Source organism: Babylonia areolata, chromosome 2, assembly GCF_041734735.1.
Source record: "Babylonia areolata isolate BAREFJ2019XMU chromosome 2, ASM4173473v1, whole genome shotgun sequence".
NCBI classification, from domain to species: Eukaryota; Metazoa; Mollusca; class Gastropoda; order Neogastropoda; family Buccinidae; genus Babylonia; species Babylonia areolata.
The window spans coordinates 59,483,594-59,504,436 of NC_134877.1; the positions used below are offsets into that span (position 1 = coordinate 59,483,594).

The 20,843-nt window shown below is 38.2% G+C and overlaps 1 protein-coding gene and 1 long non-coding RNA gene across 2 annotated transcripts in view; both read left to right on the forward strand.

The window, feature by feature from the left end:
- Positions 1–2,196: 2,196 nt before the first annotated feature.
- LOC143277907 (sodium-coupled monocarboxylate transporter 2-like) overlaps positions 2,197–20,843 on the forward strand; it is a 28,082-nt gene continuing 9,435 nt past the window's right edge. The window contains exons 1-8 of the mRNA XM_076582881.1: positions 2,197–2,314; positions 2,973–3,266; positions 4,129–4,180; positions 5,619–5,686; positions 6,494–6,574; positions 16,648–16,721; positions 17,533–17,664; positions 19,952–20,087. Of these exons, the coding sequence (XP_076438996.1) occupies positions 2,198–2,314; positions 2,973–3,266; positions 4,129–4,180; positions 5,619–5,686; positions 6,494–6,574; positions 16,648–16,721; positions 17,533–17,664; positions 19,952–20,087 (954 nt within the window). The 5' untranslated portion in view covers position 2,197. The remainder of the gene's footprint in view (positions 2,315–2,972; positions 3,267–4,128; positions 4,181–5,618; positions 5,687–6,493; positions 6,575–16,647; positions 16,722–17,532; positions 17,665–19,951; positions 20,088–20,843) is intronic.
- LOC143279529 (uncharacterized) lies at positions 8,778–14,392 on the forward strand. The gene is made up of 5 exons (XR_013054896.1): positions 8,778–8,792; positions 10,480–10,525; positions 12,053–12,106; positions 12,977–13,030; positions 14,308–14,392. It is a non-coding gene; the product is annotated as an uncharacterized LOC143279529 (long non-coding RNA).

Consider the following 20,843-nt stretch of genomic DNA (forward strand, 5'->3'; position numbering starts at 1 on the left):
GTAAAAGTCACATTACTGAAGCATATGCACTTGAGGTTAGGGCAGTATTGAGTCCGTAATGAATTGGATAACAGTCTGAAAATTGGACTTAGGAATGGTCTGTGAATAGGACCAAAGTCTGAGAGAGTCCACTGACGAGACTTTAGAGTTGAATGAAACACTTATATTAGTCTGTCTCTTTCTAATATACTACTTATTTCCTTGTATGACAACGGGGAATATACTTTTATGCTACCTGTAAAATTCGTTGCTGCTCTTTTTGCTGCTCTGTCTGCTTGGCCGATATATAGAAATCAGTATTGGATGGTATTCGATGAAAATCAACATTTGCACCTTACATAAATCTTTAGTGTTAAAGAATACTTAATTTCAAACACTGAATAAATCTCTCTGGTTATTCTCAAAAAGTAGCAAACCTTTTCAAACTGACCGAGAATAAACACAAAAAAGAATGTTACTTGTCATTGTTGGTATTTGAACAAGATGATTTAAGGCAATTTAGATGGCCACCAATTCAGCTGTAAAACTTGAATGTCCCTTAATAGATCATACGATTTTTCTGTTTTTAGACTAGGCATCACAAAAGCAGACACAGCACTGCCATCATCCAGAAATGAGCCATTAAACTTTCAAATGGTTATCAAAATGTTCTCCTAATTCGGCTGCTATAATATGTGGATATTTTTCTTTTGTTGTGTCAGAAGCGCATATGTTGACGTTTGCTTTTGTAAACTCCCAGAGAGGAACAGGTGGCACCAGTACACGAGGAGCCATATCATATAAATCAATGTGTGAGGAATGCAGAATTTCTGACACATATGTCCGAATGGTTTGCATTTGAGTTATTTTGTGCGTGGTTTTTTGTGTTGTTGTTGTTTTTGAAAATAAATTTGATTCCTCAAAATCACACACAGCTGTACATCTCACTATGTAATTAGCACAACTTAATTTTCTGATTTCATCGAGTGGTAAACACTCGGAAGCTTATCGGCTTCCGAGGTCTTATTATGCACAGGTACTCCCAAGGCCAATTTTACAGCCTTACTGCCAATGATTCGTAGCTTCTTAAGAAAGGTAGCCAGAGCGGAAAAAATTTCTTGACTATAGGTCAATCTTGACCTTACCAGACAGGTCGCTAAATATGAGTCTTGGAGTCCTCTCCCCAAGAAGAGCGACTCGCTATTCGTAAGAAATGAAAACTTTTAACAAACTTAGTTACAATTTTATCAATGTGTTTCTTCCAGTTTATTTCTGAAGTAAATAGGACCCATGGAATTTCATTTCTGACTTGAAAAATACTTTACGTCCTCCTAGAAAGAATCGTGGTAGTTTGCTGGGGTTATAACCATTACAAAAGAAAATCAAGTCCGTTTTTTCACCGAAAATTGAAAACCGTTCGAGTGCATATCGTTATTCAATCTATCAAGTTTACCCCGAAAGAGTTTCTGTACTTATTTGACGAAATGTAGGCTTGTTCTTTTCCTTACTGATGTCTGGATCCATATAGCGATGTCGTCAGCATACTGTGCCAGCTTGGTAGATGATGAAAAACGTGTATGTAAATCATAAAGCCTGATGTGGCACATCAGTGGAGAAATAATGGATCCCCTGTGGGATTCCCATACTTTTTGGACTAGAAGTTGATAACGTTACTCCCACTCTCGCCACTATATGTATTTAACTTAAAAAGGATTTAACATAGTCACAAACATGGCCAGACAGACCAATTTGTTTCAGCTTATATGACTGTCTGTCATGCCACACTCGGTCATACGTTTTAGTAAGATCGTAGGACAGAATTTAACAAGAGATAGCAAAGTAATCCTTGTCCTGGAATGGATCGATCGTGGGATTCTCGAAATCTTGGATGGAATCAGTGAACATGGATATTTATTTCTTTTGGTCGGTTTGAAATTAAGAATGAAATATTAGCATGACCACATTTCCTGTTGTATGAAGATATTATCAGAACAATTTGAAAATGCAAAGAAAGACTCGACTTTGGGTGTGACTACTGTGGAAAACAAAGCATGGCTTTGCGTTCGAACAGGTGAAAAGACCAAACTACAAACACGTCCAACAGCTGTGAAAAAAAGTTGGACTCCAGTGGAATATTAATCTTCACCACAGCGATTTTACTCTTTTTTTCTTCTTTTTTTAAATTTTTTTTTATTTGCTTTTAGAAAAAAAATCTACCATGGCAGGGGGAGAAACTCGTCTGCACTGGGCAGACTACGTGGTGACAGTGGTGTGTCTGCTGGTGGCCCTTGGTATTGGGGTGTTCTTCGCTCTCTTCAGACAACAGAAAACCAAGGTCTGTCTATCAGTCTGTCTGACTGATGTTCTCTCTCTCTCTCTCTCTCTCTCTCTCTCTCTCCCTCCGACACACAGACACACACAGACACACACACACACACACACACACACACACACACACACACACACACACACACACACACACACACACACACACACACAGTGAGAGAGAGAGGTACGTGATCAAAAGCACTCACCAGAGAATGGAGGCAAAAAACGAAAGAGGGAGAGGTGTAGGTAAGACACTGTTCTCCAAACAAACATGTTTGAACAAGTATGTGTATTTACTGGGTAATTCTGCTCTGGTTCCAACTCCACAGGACCTACAGATCAGGCAGGTTCATTCTGCCTTCAACTCCACAGGAACCTGCCTATCTTTTCTGACCTTATCAATGCTTCTTAAACTTCACCAAGAACTCTCCGCTCTTCCTCTGACCGACTGTCACCTAGTCTGAAACGTTTATCTCTGTTTAAAGATTGTATTTGCTTTACACCTAACCTCGTACGTTTTCAACGACTAACTGTCGATTGTTGCTCTTGTTATCCTCTTTTGCTCGATTTCGGATTTTTATGTTCCCCCTCCATCCCTCTCTCTATATCTCCCCCCCCCTCTCTCTCTCTCTTTCCTTCTCTCTTTCCAAATACCGTGGGACCAGGAGGAATACCTTGTGGGAAGCCGTCGAATGGGCGTGGCCCCGGTGTGTCTGTCGCTGTTCGTCACCTTCCAGTCCGCCATCTCTCTGCTGGGCACGCCCTCGGACACCTACAACACGGGCACCATGGTCTTCTTCGTATTCTTGGGCATCTGCCTGTCCTACATCGTGAGCATCTTCACCGTCGTGCCTCTGGTGTACCCTCTGCGACTTACCAGTGTCTACCACTACCTGGAGCTGAGGTTCCGATCTGTCAGAGTGAAGAACCTCATTACTGTGATCGGGATGCTGCAGACAGTACGTCTTTGCACACACACACACACACACACGCGCGCGCGCACGCACACACACACACACACACACGTACGCACACACACACACACACACACTCTCTCTCTCTCTCTCTCTCTCTTTCACACACACACACACACACACACACACACACACACACACACACACACACACACACACTACACAAATATCAGTCATTGCACAAATATAGAAACAATAAACAATATACACACAGAATGTAGACTGGCGCACAATGCTTTGAAACAACAACTCCCGTGTTCTTTTGCAGGCACTGATTTAAGAGCACGCACGCAGGCATGACACGTACGTAAAGCATGTACACACACAGTCAGACAAGCATTTTGTATGTTTGTTTGCACATGCACACGCATGTACACACACAGACATATGCACACGCAAATATACACGCACACCAACACCCCCCCCCCCCCCCCCCCCCCCACACACACACACACACAAACCACAAACGCGTGCGCGCGCGTTGTGTTTTATGACGATGAATGAAATCATGGCAATCTATACAGATGTGAAACATGTATTACAGGATGTTTTTATTGTTTTGCAAATCGATCTGAATTTATGCTAAGTAAAGATAAAAAATGACAAATCAAATCATAAGCTAGACATACGAGATGAAATTCATCGATGATTTTTTTTAGCCATGTCTTTGAAGTGATATATTTGAAAATGCCGACTGAGATATATTTGATTTCTGAGGAATTGTGTCACTTAAACACGATATTCATGACTTTCATCATTGAAATAAATGCTAATATGCAGTTATACTGTTGATAGTTAACAGTTCTGTATTTCGTGTACGATTTAGTTCATATTCTTCTGTCTGCAGTCTGTGTACATGGGATTCGCTTTGTACTCCCCTGCCTTGGTTTTGCAAGCAGGTAAGTGATGTGAGGGGGAACTAAAGTTTTTTTCAACGAGATTAATGATTACCGATTTCTGCCTTTCAAATTAACAACACATACCAGGGATGTTAATTAAAGATTTCCCCTGATTTACTTTCGTTTACTATAGGAAGACGAAATTGCACATGCGTAACAGTACGTATCTCCATAGTTTATTTGATGACTTGCATCTCTGAACTCATAACAAATTCTCTTTTACAAGTGTTATGGTGGAGTAAGGTGTGATAATGGAGCCAGCTGAAAATAAAACGGTCATTAAGTTTCTGTATTGAGAGGCTGAACACCAATGGAGACGTTCCATGAGATGAAAAAGAGTTATGGGGAAGATGCTATATCGTATGTCGTAGTCAAGCACTGGTATCGTCATTTCCAATGTGATCGGACATTATTGGAAACGGCTCCCCTTCCCAGGTGACCACAATCCGCCATTGATGAAGACACCATCCGGCAAATGGAGGCCGCCATTTTGGAGGATCGCAACATGACCAACTTGCCCAAGATGTCAAGATCAGAGTGCTGTCTGTGTGAAAAAAAATCCATCACCATTTGCACATACGGAAGTTGTCTGCACGATGGATTCCCTGGAGTTCACACCTTTCCAAAAGCAGCTACGAGTCACGTGCCCCTGGCTCTTTTGGCCAAGTGCCAAGAAAACCAGGAGGACTTCTTCGACAGACTTCCCACTCAGGACAAAACATCACTTTGATCCAGAGACTAAAGCCCAGTCGAAACAATGGAAGCATTTTGACTTACCAACTCCGAAAAAACCACGTGTCCAACCCTCGGCACAGTCAAATACATATAAACGTACATGAGCTCCAACACACACACACACACACACACACACACACACACACACACACACACACACACATTACCTTGCACCTCCTCTACCCCCCTCCTCCACACACTCATTTCTAGTCTACGTATCGCAGCTTCCACGGCACACACACACACACAAACACACACTCACAGAGATGAACACTTACTTGTACAAGCACACACACATACGCCCATATCTCCCACCCCCAACCCCACACACATATATACAAAGATATATATGTATATATATATATATATATATATATATATATATATATATATATATATATATATATACGTTCCAATATCCTGTTGCTCCCACAGTGTAGGCATGCATATACTCACGTACCTCATCCTCTACCCCACCTCCCCCCGCACTCCCACCTCCTCTCTCTCACACACACACACACACACACACACACACACACGTACACAGATCTCTCCTGACACTTGTGTACACTTACACTCTCGCGCATTCACAAACGCACTCAAAAGCACAGACGGACAGACGGATAGCCAATAATGGTTATGACGCCAAAGCAGGTCATAATGTCACTGTATCCAAGTGTGAGGTTGTGCTTGATGTGTGCAGCTGTGGGGCTGTCTCTGTGGGTGTCGCTGGTTCTGGTCAGCAGTATCTGTACCATCTATACTGCTATCGTGAGTGATAGTATCTGTATCACAGAGAGAGCGACAACGAGAGAGAGAGAGAGAGAGAGAGAGAGAGAGAGAGAGAGGTCGACAGAGAGAGAGAGAGAGAGAGAGAGAGAGAGAGAGAGGAGTCATAAAAAGCAATATTTCAGACGTCTTGCACTCCTGCATTGAAAACTCAACAGATGTAGATGATATCAAAAGCTGGCCTTTTTCAATAAAGTCGTTATAACCAGATAATGACTCAAGTTGTCCTGCTCTTCAGTGCTCATGAACTACGTGTTGTCAAATGGGAACTCCTCAAATGTGCAGACTCGGACCTCTAAAGCGCAGAATATATATATATATATATATATATATATATATATATATATATATATTATCAATCATCGACCAATTGAAGTGTTTGGGATATATTGATTTCTCGTTGTAAACATGCGCTTATTCACGTTTAAGAAATGCTTACTTTTGATCTTTAATTGTCGATTATGTCAACGGATCTACTCTGAGAAGCCATTATAGATGTTGACAATTACATTGGTCAGTCTTCATAGTTTGGTGGACTGTTGTGCTCGGTGACTGGCTGATTCGTTGGTCAGCTGGTTGATTGATTGATTGATTGATTGACTGACTGACTAGTTGACTGACTGACTGACAGACGTGTTCTTTAATTGATTTGTTAGTGCCTTATAAGCCGTGCCTGTGATGATTGAAAAAGAACGATCCTCTGTTTGCGCCTGCATGGCTGTGTGCATGTGCATGTGTGTACCTGTGCCCCTGTGTGTGTGTGTGTGTGTGTGTGTGTGAACTGACCAGGGTGGCATCAAAAGCGTGATATGGACAGACGTCTTCCAGACAGTCATCGTCTTCACTGGCATTACGGCTGGACTCACCAAGGTACCCCCAAACACTGTTACACCAATGGCGCTGTTGCATCTGTGTTGTGTTATACTGCTGCATGGTATTACGTAGTATCATATCATATCGTGTAGCGTCGCGTGGTATCGTGACGTATCATGTCATGTTGCATGTGTCGTGAATCTTATGACTGAAATGTTCCGAGTGGGATATTGCGTCTGATCCGCCATTCACAATTTTGTCGAAGGAACTTAACTGGACTTGTCCAGATTGATAATCGTGTATATTACACCCGAAAATACAATATTGATTTTTGTGATTTTTTGAAGAAGATTTGAGATGAAGAAAATAAAACTTTAAAACCTTGACAGATCTATTTTATGATCGTAATATAACGAAATGTCAATGGATGTGGGGTGCTAAAGATAGAACATCTCCGTTTCTATCGCAGAACTATCGGTTCGACAAAATACTCGTTTCATTTGGATCATTATATGCAAAAAATTGTACTTCCCGCCCGCCAACACACATCCCCTTCCTTCATCTCTTGCGTTTTCGTTTTTGACTCACTTGTGTAAACAAAGTGAGTCTATGTTTTAACGGGTGTTCGGTTGTCTGTGTGTGTGTGTGTGTCTGTGTGTCCGTGGTAAACTTTAACATTGCCATTTTCTCTGCAAATACTTTGTCAGTTGACACCAAATTAGGCATAAAAATAGGAAAAATCCAGTTCTTTCCAGTCATCTTGTTTAAAACAATATTGCACCTCTGGGATGGGCACAAAAAAATAAAAAATGAAGCCTAATCATATGCAAACTGCATTTACTGTTATATTTATATTTTTTGTAATCTCTAAACTTGGCACTTTGATCTGATATTCTGACCCAACAACAAGAGCAGTCATTATTTTCATTTTTTGTTCGAACAGGAACTTCTTTTGCTAAGCATGGAAGTTTTATTTATTTTGCAAACGTATTGGTGAAGTTAGTAAAAAAGGGAAATTAATCTGTACTTATGCTGGGGGCTTAATTTGCTTTAAACTGATCTTTCTCATCTTAAACATTACATTTTGAAATTATACTCAGTACATAAAAAGCTTGTGTATTTTACTCTCAGTGTACAGGGCTTTCACTATGTTCATTCGCCAAAGTGGTCTTTTTCGGAAAATACTAAAATCAATACGACGAGTGGACTTCATAGATCTGTTGGCTAAGCCCTGAAGTTCATGTGCAAAAAATAATGATTGGGTACACATATTTATACACATTCAAAGCGCGTGCTCATAGGCCTATTCAGTCTTGCGAACGCGAACGACGCCATTTTGTTTCAAGTTGTTGACCTGCCCGTTCAATCCAAAATTCAATTGACATTACACGATAACATGTGATGGAAAGTTGGAGAAGGAGACCGTTAAATATTTATTCAGAGAAAGATTTGTGAACGCCTCATCACTTACTGGATTATGCCCGAAACTGCCATAAAATTATCCACAGAATCAGTCGGTATTCACAGTTAAAAATTGTAACCATGCGAGTTAATACCCTTGAATTGATGAAACAAAAAAAATTCCAGTCTTGACTTTTCTCAAAAAGAAGTCCTTTTCACTTCATACGACGTTTAGAAGTACTTGTACTTGGCTCTACATGTTCTTAGTTTAACAAAATACTCAATTTTCATATCAACTTTAAAACTATAAAACTGGAATGAACATAAAAGAGAAATTGAATCGACCGTGTCAACTGGTGTAACTAAACTTGTACATCTATCTAGATCCAGAAAAAAACGGCTAAATGTTGCAGTGTGATTGCGGCGATAGCCACGTCTTCTTTACCAAGGACTTAAAAATAATTTTTTTTATTGTCGTTAAAGATTTTTTGAATGCCCAAGATACACCAGAATCATATGATTTGAACAGCGTTCTCACTGCGAATACTGCAATCGATTTATCGCCCTTTAAAAAAAGCATGTTTAAATTAAATACTATATTTTTGAGCATCAATGCAGGTGGCACGATAGTGCAATGGGTAAGACAGATTCTTCTCATTCGAAAACCTGGGGTTCGCTTCTGCTGTTGGAATTTCTTTTTTTTCTTGTTCTTTTAACCCGAAGTTTTATACTAACATATACAGAACCCTTTTTAACGAATAGATTTTTGGCTCAAGTGTGTAAACAATGTGAGCCTATATCTTTTCTTTGCATTTTTTCCAAATCGTGAAGCATCGTGGGATAGCATCGCGTCGTTCGATCGAGGATCAAGAAGGTGGGTGGATGTATCAGTGTTTGCTAAGTACGAAGTTAGTGAAAGAAAACGTTAAAAGATGTCTTTTATTGTGTACAAGTTTTGTCAAATGTTTATCTTTATTCAGGTGACTGTTGTGTTACTGCTAGACAGATAGGCATGATGTTAAGAGTAAATGAAAACAGAAGAAATCTGATCGTGTGGGTCGTTTTTTCAACCGGTTTGGCAACCAACCTTCTCTGATAGAAAGCCGTGACATTTAATAATAATAATAATTATTATAATAATGATAGTAATACTAATAACATTTTTGTTTCCTCATAAGTTGTGTCACACCGCTAAAGTAATACACACAAAAATCAGTTTGATGATTGTAGCTGTTGAACTCAAGTTGTATGAGATAATATGTCAGTCCATCATGTAACCCCCCCCCCCCCCCCCCAAAAAAAAAAAAAACAACAACAAAAAAAACAACAACAACAAACAAACAAAAAAACAACTAAAATAATAGATATACATACATACATACACACATATATATATATATATATATATATATATATATATATGTGTGTGTGTGTGTGTGTGTGTGTGTGTGTGTGTGTGTCCAATCTCTGTGAATATGATGCCACATTGAGTAACTGAGCTGGACTTACAACCATGAAATTATTTTATAATGTTATGATTAAAATTTTACTTAGAAATCAGTCATTCTCAGTCTCATTGTTTTATTTCATGCACATTATAAACAGAAACAAAAACAACATATAATAATGGAAATTATGATAATGGATACTTTTATAGCACACTATCCAGAAATCTGGTGTAGGTGCTGTACAAAAACACTTTTGTTTACATAACACATTAGATCAATGTTACATACACACAACAAAATATCACACACACACACACACACACACACACACACACACACACACACACACACACACACACAGAGAGAGAGAGACACACACACACAATGAATACATACATTTTTACAAGTATGCATTTGCACCTAACACTAACAGCTAGTGAGCTACCCACAACGCATTGTTTTGTCAGCGAGTTTGGCAACCTTCTCTGAGCTATATATATATATATATATATATATATATATATATATATATATATATATATATATATATATATTTGTCCAAACTCTGTGAATGTGATGCCTCCTTGAGTAACTGGACTGGACTTAAAATGAGGAATTTATATTATAATGTTATGATTAAAATTTTAACACTTTTATTTGCATAACACATTAGATCAGTGTTACATACACACAGCAAAATGTGATTCAGTCACACACACACAAACACAAGCACACACACACACACACACACACACACACACACACACACACACACACACACACACACAATGGATACATGCATTTCAACATAACATGTGTACCTAACAGCTACCCACAACACATAGGCACGCACAAATATACATAAACAGATGTGCGTGATGATACCTCTTCCCTATCATCTTTATATATATATATATATATATATATATATATATATATATATATATATGTGTGTGTGTGTGTGTGTGTGTGTGTGTGTGTGTGTGTGTGTATAGAGAGAGAGAGAGAGAGAGAGAGAGAGAGAGAGAGAGATTTACATGACACTTACACTAGTTACAGTTTCAGTTTCACGTATATACTAAAATGTAAATTGTTACTGTTTGTGATTGACAGGATATATGACAGGATACATGACAGAGTTGCCCTTTCACTGTGAAAGGTAAGATCTTTTCTCTTTAGATGGCTGGCACAGTACACAACAAATGACTACAGTTTCTGATGTTTAGTGTTTAGTTGAAACATGGCTATGAATAGTATGATCAGTTGATGTGCCTGGCTCTCTCTCCACTTGTCTGTCATTCAGCTCTTGCATAATAATGTGAAATATAATTTTTTATAGAGATAGATACACGTCTCACTCCAACAACAATGCTGCATGCCTTGTGTCAGTTATGACTACGATTGTCGAATGTTGTTGCTGCTTATTTATATATGTTTATGTGTACCTAGTTCATACCAGTTACAGCTTTCCACATAGAACATACATTTAGTAAAACAAAATATGCTATGCCACCTCTCCCTCTTCAACACCCAGTTAAAGTTTATATTAAAATTGTGTGAAATATACTGTGTAGAGTTGGATTGTGTTAAATGTACATATGATATATTACATTAACATACATGTTAGCACACACACACATGCACACGCACACACGCACACACACACACACACATATATATATATATATATGTATAATTATCATTTTACATGATCGACTGACATATCTTATACAAGTTCAACAGCCACAATCATCAAATGGATATTTTGTGCCTATTACTTTAGTTATGTGATACAACTTTTGAGAAAAAAAAGTTATTAGTAAATACTATCATTATCATCATTAAGATTCCTATTAACTGTTACAGTTATAGATCAGACAAGGTTGCCAAACTGGTGGACAAAACTGTGTTGTGGGTTGCTGTTAGTGTTAGGTGCACATGTATGTTAAAATGCATCGCGTTTTGTATGTGTGAGTGTTAGTCACATTTTGTTGTGTGTATGTTACTATGTAACATTAATCTAATGTGTTACATATACAAAACTCAAAAGTGTTTGTGATTGAGAGGATATATGACAGGATTGAGGATACATGACAGATTTGCCCTTTCACTGTGAACACTGAAAGGTAATATACAAGTTGTAACATGTATGTAGATATATATATAGATAGATAGATACATACATTGATAAATATACATATAAAATATACATGCATGTATATACATATACATGTAAATACACTTGCATAGAATAGATAGATATATAGATAGATATATAGATAATAAGATATATGTGAGTTTTAGGGTACAAATTCAAGTCAATTATAGATTATTTCATGTGGCAGTCTCATTACCTCAAAAAAATGAGAGAGAAAGTATTTGCTACAGGGACAGACACAGGGCAGCAAAAGGTGGAAAGGTGTCAGTATGTTCCCCTCACCTGCATCATCAGTGAACTTGACCATCATTAACATTATTATTAACTGTTACGGCTATAGATCAGAGAAGGTTGCCAAACAGGCTGACAAAACTGTGTTGTGGGTAGCTGTTAGTGTTAGGTGCACATGTATGTTAAAATGTATGTATCCATTTTGTATGTGTGGGTATGTGTGTTAGTCACATTTTGTTGTGTGTATGTAGCATTGATCTAATGTGTTATATAAACAAAAGTGTTTGTGATTGACAGGATTATATGACAGGATCCATGACAGACTTGCCCTTTCACTGTGAACACTGAAAGGTAAGATCATCTTTTCTCTTTAGATGGCTAGCACAGTATGTAACAAATGACCTCAATTTCTTATATTTAGTGTTTATTTGAAACATGGCTATGAATAGTATGATCATTATCATCATTAATATTATTAATATTAACTGTTACGGCTATAGATCAGAGAAGGTTGCCAAACTGGCTGACAAAACTGTGTTGTGGGTAGCTGTTAGTGTTAAGTGCACATGTATGTTAAAATGTATGTATGCATTTTGTGTATATTCTATATCTTTATTTAAATATACAAGTTGTAACATGTATGTAGAACTTAAATATAGATAGATAGATACATTGATTGATAGATATACATGTAAAATACACATGCCTGTATACACATATAGATGTAAAATACACTTGCACATATTTGACAGATAGATAGATAGATATATAGATAATAAGATATATGTGAGTTTTAGGGTACAAATTCAAGTCAATTATAGATTATTTCATGTAGCAGTCTCATTATCTCAAAAGAATGAGAGAGAAAACATTTGCCATCAGAGTAGACACAGGGCAGCAAAAGGTGGAACACTGCTGTGTGGCACCAATCCTATGTCATCTCCATCTGGAAAGGTGTCAGTATGTTCCCCTCACCTGCATCATCAGTGAACTTGACCATCATTAACATTATTATTAACTGTTACGGCTATAGATCAGAGAAGGTTGCCAAACTGGCTGACAAAACTGTGTTGTGGGTAGCTGTTAGTGTTAGGTGCACATGTATGTTAAAATGTATGTATCCATTTTGTGTGTGTGGGTATGTGTGTTAGTCACATTTTGTTGTGTGTATGTAGCATTGATCTAATGTGTTATATAAACAAAAGTGTTTGTGATTGACAGGATTATATGACAGGATCCATGACAGACTTGCCCTTTCACTGTGAACACTGAAAGGTAAGATCATCTTTTCTCTTTAGATGGCTAGCACAGTACGTAACAAATGACCAAGGTTTCTTATATTTAGTGTTTAGTTGAAACATGGCTATGAATAGTATGATCATTATCATCATTAATATTATCAATCTTAACTGTTACGGCTATAGATCAGAGAAGGTTGCCAAACTGGCTGACAAAACTGTTGTGGGTAGCTGTTAGTGTTAGGTGCACATGTATGTTAAAACGTATGTATACATTTTGTGTATATTCTATATCTTTATTTAAATATACAAGTTGTAACATGTATGTAGAACTTATATATAGATAGATAGATTCATTGATTGATAGATATACATATAAAATACACATGCATGTATACACACATATACATGTAAAATACACTTGGCACCATAAAATTTTATCATTACAAAGTTTAAGTGTCCAGTTCAGCTTCAAGTATCTGCCATCAAACGGGTTGATAGATCAGATACATAACAAGTAGAAGTTTACACTCGCATATTAATTGACATTTGATCACATGCAGCCACAGCAGAAGCTTTGGACACTTGTGCATGTTGTTTGCACAAAACAGTGCGTTGCTGTGTTGGCATGCACTTTTTCTGAAATAGATGCCTTGATCAGGAAATTTGGGATTGTTGAAAAAACTTGCTTCACATATATGATGTAGATCTATAGCTCTTTCTCGTGAGATGGCCCATTCTAATTTGAAGATGGTTTTTGGTGTGGAGGGTATACTGTCTTGTACTGGTGTTGTAGGCATGGAATTATGGTTAATCAGCAGACAGTGAAATGTCAATAAAAATTGTAGCATAAGAAGAAGACCAGATTTAAATGCTTAAACATAATCCATTGTTTTACTTTTTTTTTCTTTAAATTGCAAACTATTCAGTAAACATTAGTGCTAATATATTGTGTTTTACAAAGTGAGCTTCACATTGGTTTGTATATGACATTCTGACAAATGAATACATGAATAAACTTGATATGTTACTACCCCATGGAACTGATACCTTGTCGTGGTGGGGTAGCTTGAGTGCTTCAGTGACCTGTCGAGCTATGTCATTTGATGTGTCACATGCCTGGTAGGGCCTCCCATGCTGGACAGGTTGTGGGTATTTGTTCCACAAACTATACCAGCTGGCATGATGCACGCATTTTTGGGTTTCCCTTGCAGAAAAGGTTGTATGGTAGAAGCCCGACAAAATTCAGTTGCAAACACATGTCTTTGCATATTTATCTCTTATGACTGACAATTCGTCGTCCTTCTGTTTCAGGAAATGGACATCAGCTAGGACAGGAACAACAGAATCTTCTGTGAGAAAACCTGTATGCTTTTGATCTAAATAAACACAATACAATACAACATCGTAAGCCTCTGTTGCTTGATCAGTTGATGTTTGGTTTGTTGAAGGTGCTGTTTGTGTGCTCCTGTGGGGATGTCAGGGACTCTTTCCATTAAAATACTATGCCCACCCTCTGGAAACCCTCTCCTGAAAATTTATCATTTTATATGTCACTTTTCCTTTTCTGTCATTTATTACTTCAGCCATGCTATTCATTCCCATCCATTTTTTTCAAGATAGCCATGATTATTTATTTTTCTGGACTTCATAATTGTGCATTCTTGCAAAGCTGTATTCAAATTTGGACCTAGGATATACGAGTTGCCTGCTGGCATTTTTTTGTGTTTTCTATGCCTGTTATGTACAATTTGCGTATTATGTATAATTATGTCAATGTTCAGGTTTGATTGGTTTACTCTATTGATAGATTAATGGAAAGGCCAATTTGATGCATGTAGTTATATGTGCATGCATACGACTATTCATGCACACACACACACACACACACACACACACACACACACACAAAATCCCTCCCCCCACACCCTTTTTTTTTTTATATACAAGATCAAGATCAATATTATATGACACACAGTCACACACAAATTGTTTTTTTTTTTTAATGGCTAACTCATGTTCAAGATTTTAAATCCCAAAACTAAGTTCATGGCAGAAACTATATTACATATTTAATTCAGCATTTTTATGAATGAGAAGTAGCCAAAATGAAAACCATCACTGTGGTGATTGATATTCAGTGTCCCAACACATTTACCACTCTGAATAAAGTCCACAACTTGCTGCAACACAAGCAGCCATTACTTACATCTAACCGAAGTCATGCTTACCAAAAATAAACAACAAAAATCAATAATAATAATGATATTAAAATAAGATAAATGAAGATATCTTATTTTAATATCTAACCAAAGTCACACCTACCAAAAAAAAAAAAAATAATGATATTAAGATAAATAAATGAAAACAAGAACATCACTACAGTTAAAGCATTTCAGCTAAAAAGCTGGCCCAGTGCTTCCCTCATTGAACGACAAGCAACCTCCAGGTTGATGACCACTCCCTCCAACCACCTGAGCTCATCTTCCACTACCAGTCAGTCATTTCAGAAACCATTTCCATCAGTACATTCAAAATGTCAGTTTCTCAAGATGGTGGCATTAGAACAAACTCATATATGTGCTAAACCACGTCTACCACACAGATGCCTGATCAGCAGCATAACCCAATACATCAGGCTTTGAGTGCATGCATATGTTTGTGTACCTATCGGGGTAGATTTCGTCTGCACAACTTTTGCCAGAGGACAAACACTTATGTTGCCATGGGTTCATTTTCTGTGTGCAGTATGCTTCCTGCACATTAGATTGGTGTATCGTTGCATGATTTTAAATAAAGTATGAGAAGACGGATGAGACATGGATTTCAAACTCGGACTGTCACGGTTAACAGTGTAAACGCACACTGTCTGTCTCTCTCTCTCTCTCTCTCTCTCTCTCTCTCTCTCTCTCCATTGTCAATCACAGAGTATTGGGAACCGGGCTTTCACCAACATACACATATTTCATAAGGACATGGAGTGATTACCAGGTATATAATATACTTGCAATTTTCCTTTCTATGCAATGAACCAAAAAGTTTTCATTTGGACAGGATTCACACATGAGCCATGAAGGCTTTGCCTCTTGTTCAAGTGAATCACAAGTGAGTCTTGAAGGCCTTGCCTCTCTTGTTTGTTGTTGTTCTGCAGCAGGATTCGCACGTGATCATGAAGGCTTTGACTCTTGTTTTTCCTTCTAATATTCTGTCTGCGTAGTACATGATGGGGTTTTATAACTGTTGATTTTTCTGTAGAATTTTACCACGGACAACTCTTGTCGGATTTTAGTTGCGTGCTTTACGATTATATTACTGCTGCGTACAGGCCCTCGCTTTATTGTCCCATCAAAAAGACTGGCACCCAGACCACCAAATGTCATTTGCTTATTGAGCATTGACATAGATATTTTACTTACGGTAATAAAAAAATTAAAAAAAACAAACAAAAAAAAAACATGCCCTGATCGTCTTCAGGATTAATTCCATCTCCTTCTCTTAACAAAGGGTTTGACTGAATAGGTCCATTCATTTGAGAGAGAGAGAGGGAGAAAGAGAGAGAGAGAGAGAGAGATCACCACTGGTCTACAACCGTGACGGCTTTAGTGTCACTTCTATCACCAACACCCCTCCCACCCTCATCCTTATTGTCTGCAGGGTCTTCTCCGTGTTGGAGGCTTCTCTCACATGGCGAACATCGCAAAAGATGGCGGGAGACTTGATTTTGGCGAGTGAGTAGAATTTGGCGCAGCACAAAACGCGGCTTTGTTTATTTCATCGGATGGTGGTGAGATTGCTGACGGTGGTAGTTGTGATGAAGGATAAAGGCATAGTGTTGGAAATCCAAAGTAATGGTCTAGGCAAGCGTAAAAAAAAAAAGCAATTTTTTTTTCTTCTGATAAGCATCACATACAACGACAAGCCGTGTGTGTGTGTGTGTGTGTGTTTGTGTGTGTGTGTGTGTGTTTAAACAGCATTTACAAACGAGAAATCGCTTCATTGTGCATTTGATGGATGGATGTTAAGGCCGCATGATAAAGCAACGTTAGAATGTGGATAGCCGAGTTGAGTGTCGTTATTATTTGTCCGTTAGTAACTTTACTGGTATGTTTTCTGCTCGAGAATAATGTGTGCACTCACACATAACAGCGAATGCGAATACACACAGACACACACACACACACACACACACACACACACACACACACACATGCACACACACATGCACACACACATGCACATACATAAACACGCACAACTTTTTTTTTATAGTGAGAATATAAGTATAATGAACAGGAACGTATGAAAACAAATCATAGATAAATCAATCAGTCAATCAATCTATCTATCTATCTATCAGGTATTCCACGGACAGCAAGAGAATACACCTTGATTTCTATCAAGCCAACTGGCCTGAACAACACATCAACAATGATTGATTTGTTTTTTTTTGTGTTTTTTTTATTGATCGGTCAGTTTATCTTCTATACCCCCCCCCCCCTTCTCTCTCTCTCTCTCTCTCTCTCTCACTTTGTTGAACAGGGTGGACCCAAAGGCCCGACACTCTGTGTGGAGCACTCTCATTGGCGGGTGTTCCATGTGGATGGTCTCCCAGTTCAGCCAGCCGTCCGTGCAGCGAATCAGTTCTCTGTCCTCTCTTCAAAGTGCCAGAAGGTCAGAGCTTACACACACGGCCCCAATTCCACACAGAGAAATCTACTGTGACCAACAGTAATACAGTACAACAGAAACTATACGGTGTATAATATTTTGTGTTTAAATTATTATTATTATTATTATTTGCGCGTCATCTTGAAAAAAAAGCCCTAGGTGTTTACAAGTAGGACGCATATGTAAATATCAAAAGGAAACTTTGAACACAAGATACCAAAAATCATTAAAAATTATCCCCCCCACACACAAACACGCAATACACACGAGCACACACACAAAAGTCATAGCATACAATCGTAAATACTACACAATCAAAAATACTAACAAATTCTGAAGCTATCAAAAACTCACTCAGTCGCAAATAGTCATTTTTGACTCACTTGTGTAAACAAAGTGAGTCTATGTTTTAACCCAGTGTTCAGTTCTCTCTGTGTGTGTGTGTGTGTGTGTGTGTGTGTGTGTGTGTGGTAAACTTTAACATTGACATTTTCTCTGCAAATACTTTGTCAGTTGACACCAAATTAGGCATAGAAATAGGAAAAAAATAGTTCTTTCCAGTCATCTTGTTTAAAACAATATTGCACCTCTGGGATGAGCACAAAAAAAATTAAAAAAAGAAGCCAAATTATATACAAACTACATTTACTGTTATATTTATATTTTTTGTATTCTCTAAACTTGGCACTTTGATCTGATATTCTGACACAACAACAAGAGCAGTCATTATTATCATTTTTTGTTCAAACAGGAACTTCTTTTGCTAAGCATGGAAGTTTTATTTGTCTTGCAAACGTTTTGGTGCAGATAGTAAAAAAGGGAAATCAATCTGTAATTAATGCTAGGGGACTTAATCAGCTTTAAACTGATCTTTCTCATCTTAAACATTCCATCTGGAAATTATACTCAATACATAAAAAGCTTGTGTGTTTTACTCTCAGTGTACAGGGCTTTCACTATGTTCATTCGGAAAACACTAAAATCAAAACGACGAGTGGACTTTACAGATCTATTGGCTGAGCCCTGAAGGTCATGGGCATAAATCAATTGCGTACACATATTTATACACATTCAAAGTGCGTGCTCATATTCTTCGCGACCGCGAACGACGCCATTTTCTTTCAAGTTGTTGACCTGCCCGTTCAATCCTATATTCAATGGACCATACACGATATCATGTGATGGAAAGTTGGAGAAGGAGACCATTAAATATTTATTCAGAGAAAGATTTGTGAACGCCTCATCACTTACTGGATTATGCCCCAAACTGCCATAAAATATCCACAGAATCAGTCGGAATTCACAGTTAAAAATTGTAAACCATGCGAGTTAATACCCTTGAATTGATCACGATGAAACGAAAAAATTCCAGTCTTGACTTTTCGCAAAATGAAGTCCTTTTCACTTCTTACGACGTTTAGAAGTACTTGTAATTGGCTCTACATGCTATTAGTTTAACAAAATACTAAATTTTCATATCAACTTTAAAACTATCAAACTAGAATGAACATAAAAGAGAAATTGAATCGACCGTGTTGTACTACCTTCCCGGCGGGTGTAACTAAACTTGTACATCTATCTAGATCTAGAGAAAACGGCTAAATGTTGCAGTGTGATTGCGGCGATAGCCACGTCTCCTTTACCGCGGACATAAAAAGAATTTTCAGTTGCCCTTAAGATTTTTGGAACGCCCAAGATACACCAGAATAATATGATTTAAACAGCGTTCTCACTGCGAATACCGCAATTGATTTATCGCCCTTTAAAAAAGTATGTTCAAATATTAAATTTTAGAACGTCAGTTAAGGAGCCACGATAGTGTAATGGGTAAGACAGTTTCTTCTCACCCGAACACGCGGGGTTCGAATCTGGTTAGGACCTTTTTTTTTCTTCTTTTTTTTTTAACCCGAAGCTTTATTTTAACAAATACAGAACACATTTTAACGATTAGATTTTTTTTAAGTGTATCACAAGTGATTCTTGAAGGCCTTGCCTCTGTTGTTAGTTCATACGGGTGTCAGGATAATATTGAAGTCTCTAGTATACGGGTTTAAATGTTTTCTTTATTGAAAAAAATAAAAAAAAATAAAGGTTTTTCTTTCTATTTTGATTACTATGTATGTCTCTTTTATTTCTATTTTATACATTATCATCTCACGTAATATCATATCGCATATCACATATAAAACCATATCATATCAAATATCATGTATTGCATATATGTATATATATATATATATATATATATATATATATATATATATCTGATAAAACTGAATTGTCTTCGCAGATGTTTTCTGTGGAACATCCCGCTGTTGCTCCTGTACGGCGGGTCCCTGTGTCTGATGGGAGTGCTGCTCTACACTTACTTCGTCACCACGGGCTGTGATCCCTATGCTGCCGGCTACATCCACAATATGAACCAGGTCCTCTGATGTGGCGTGTGGCAGCGGCGTGCTTTGGCGCGCTGCATCGCATCGCATCGTGTCAAATTGTATTATATCGTGACCTGTTGGGTCCTGTCTTGTAATGGCGTGTCGCGTCATGTCGTGTCGTGTCGTGTCGTGTCGTGTCGTGTCCTGCATTGTGTTATGTCTAGACGTATCGCATCGTGTCATTGCAACGTTGTGTTGTGCTGTTTGAGGTAGGTCGTAGCGTGGCGGCTGCAGTGAAACATTCTGTGCATGATCTTCTTCGTGCTGGGAGATCGGGAAAATCTCCACCCTTTACCCACCAGGCGCCGTTACAAAGATTCGAACCCGGGACCCTCAGATTGAAAGTACAACGTTTTAATCATTCGGCTGTTGCGCCCGTCTAGACCAGCCAGTCACACGCATGCATAACTCCAAACTTGAGAAACTGAAGACAAAGAAGAGGCAGGGGAGGGAGGCTATCTTGGAAAGAGGTGGGTTTTAAGCCAGACTTGAAAGAGTTGAGTGCGGAGAACTGACGAAGCGAAAGAGGAAGTTCATTCTAAATGCAAGATCCAGAGACAGAGAAAGGATGGCGGCCGACAGTGGAGTGTTTGAATCTGGATATGCGTAAACAGAGTGGATCCGAAGCCGATCTGAAGAGTGAGATGTGAGTATGTAGATGTAAAGGCAGCCACAGAGATAGGAAGCAGCGGATTTGTGAATACATTTATAACAATGACGGCTGATCTTGTACTCTGTTCTGTGTGA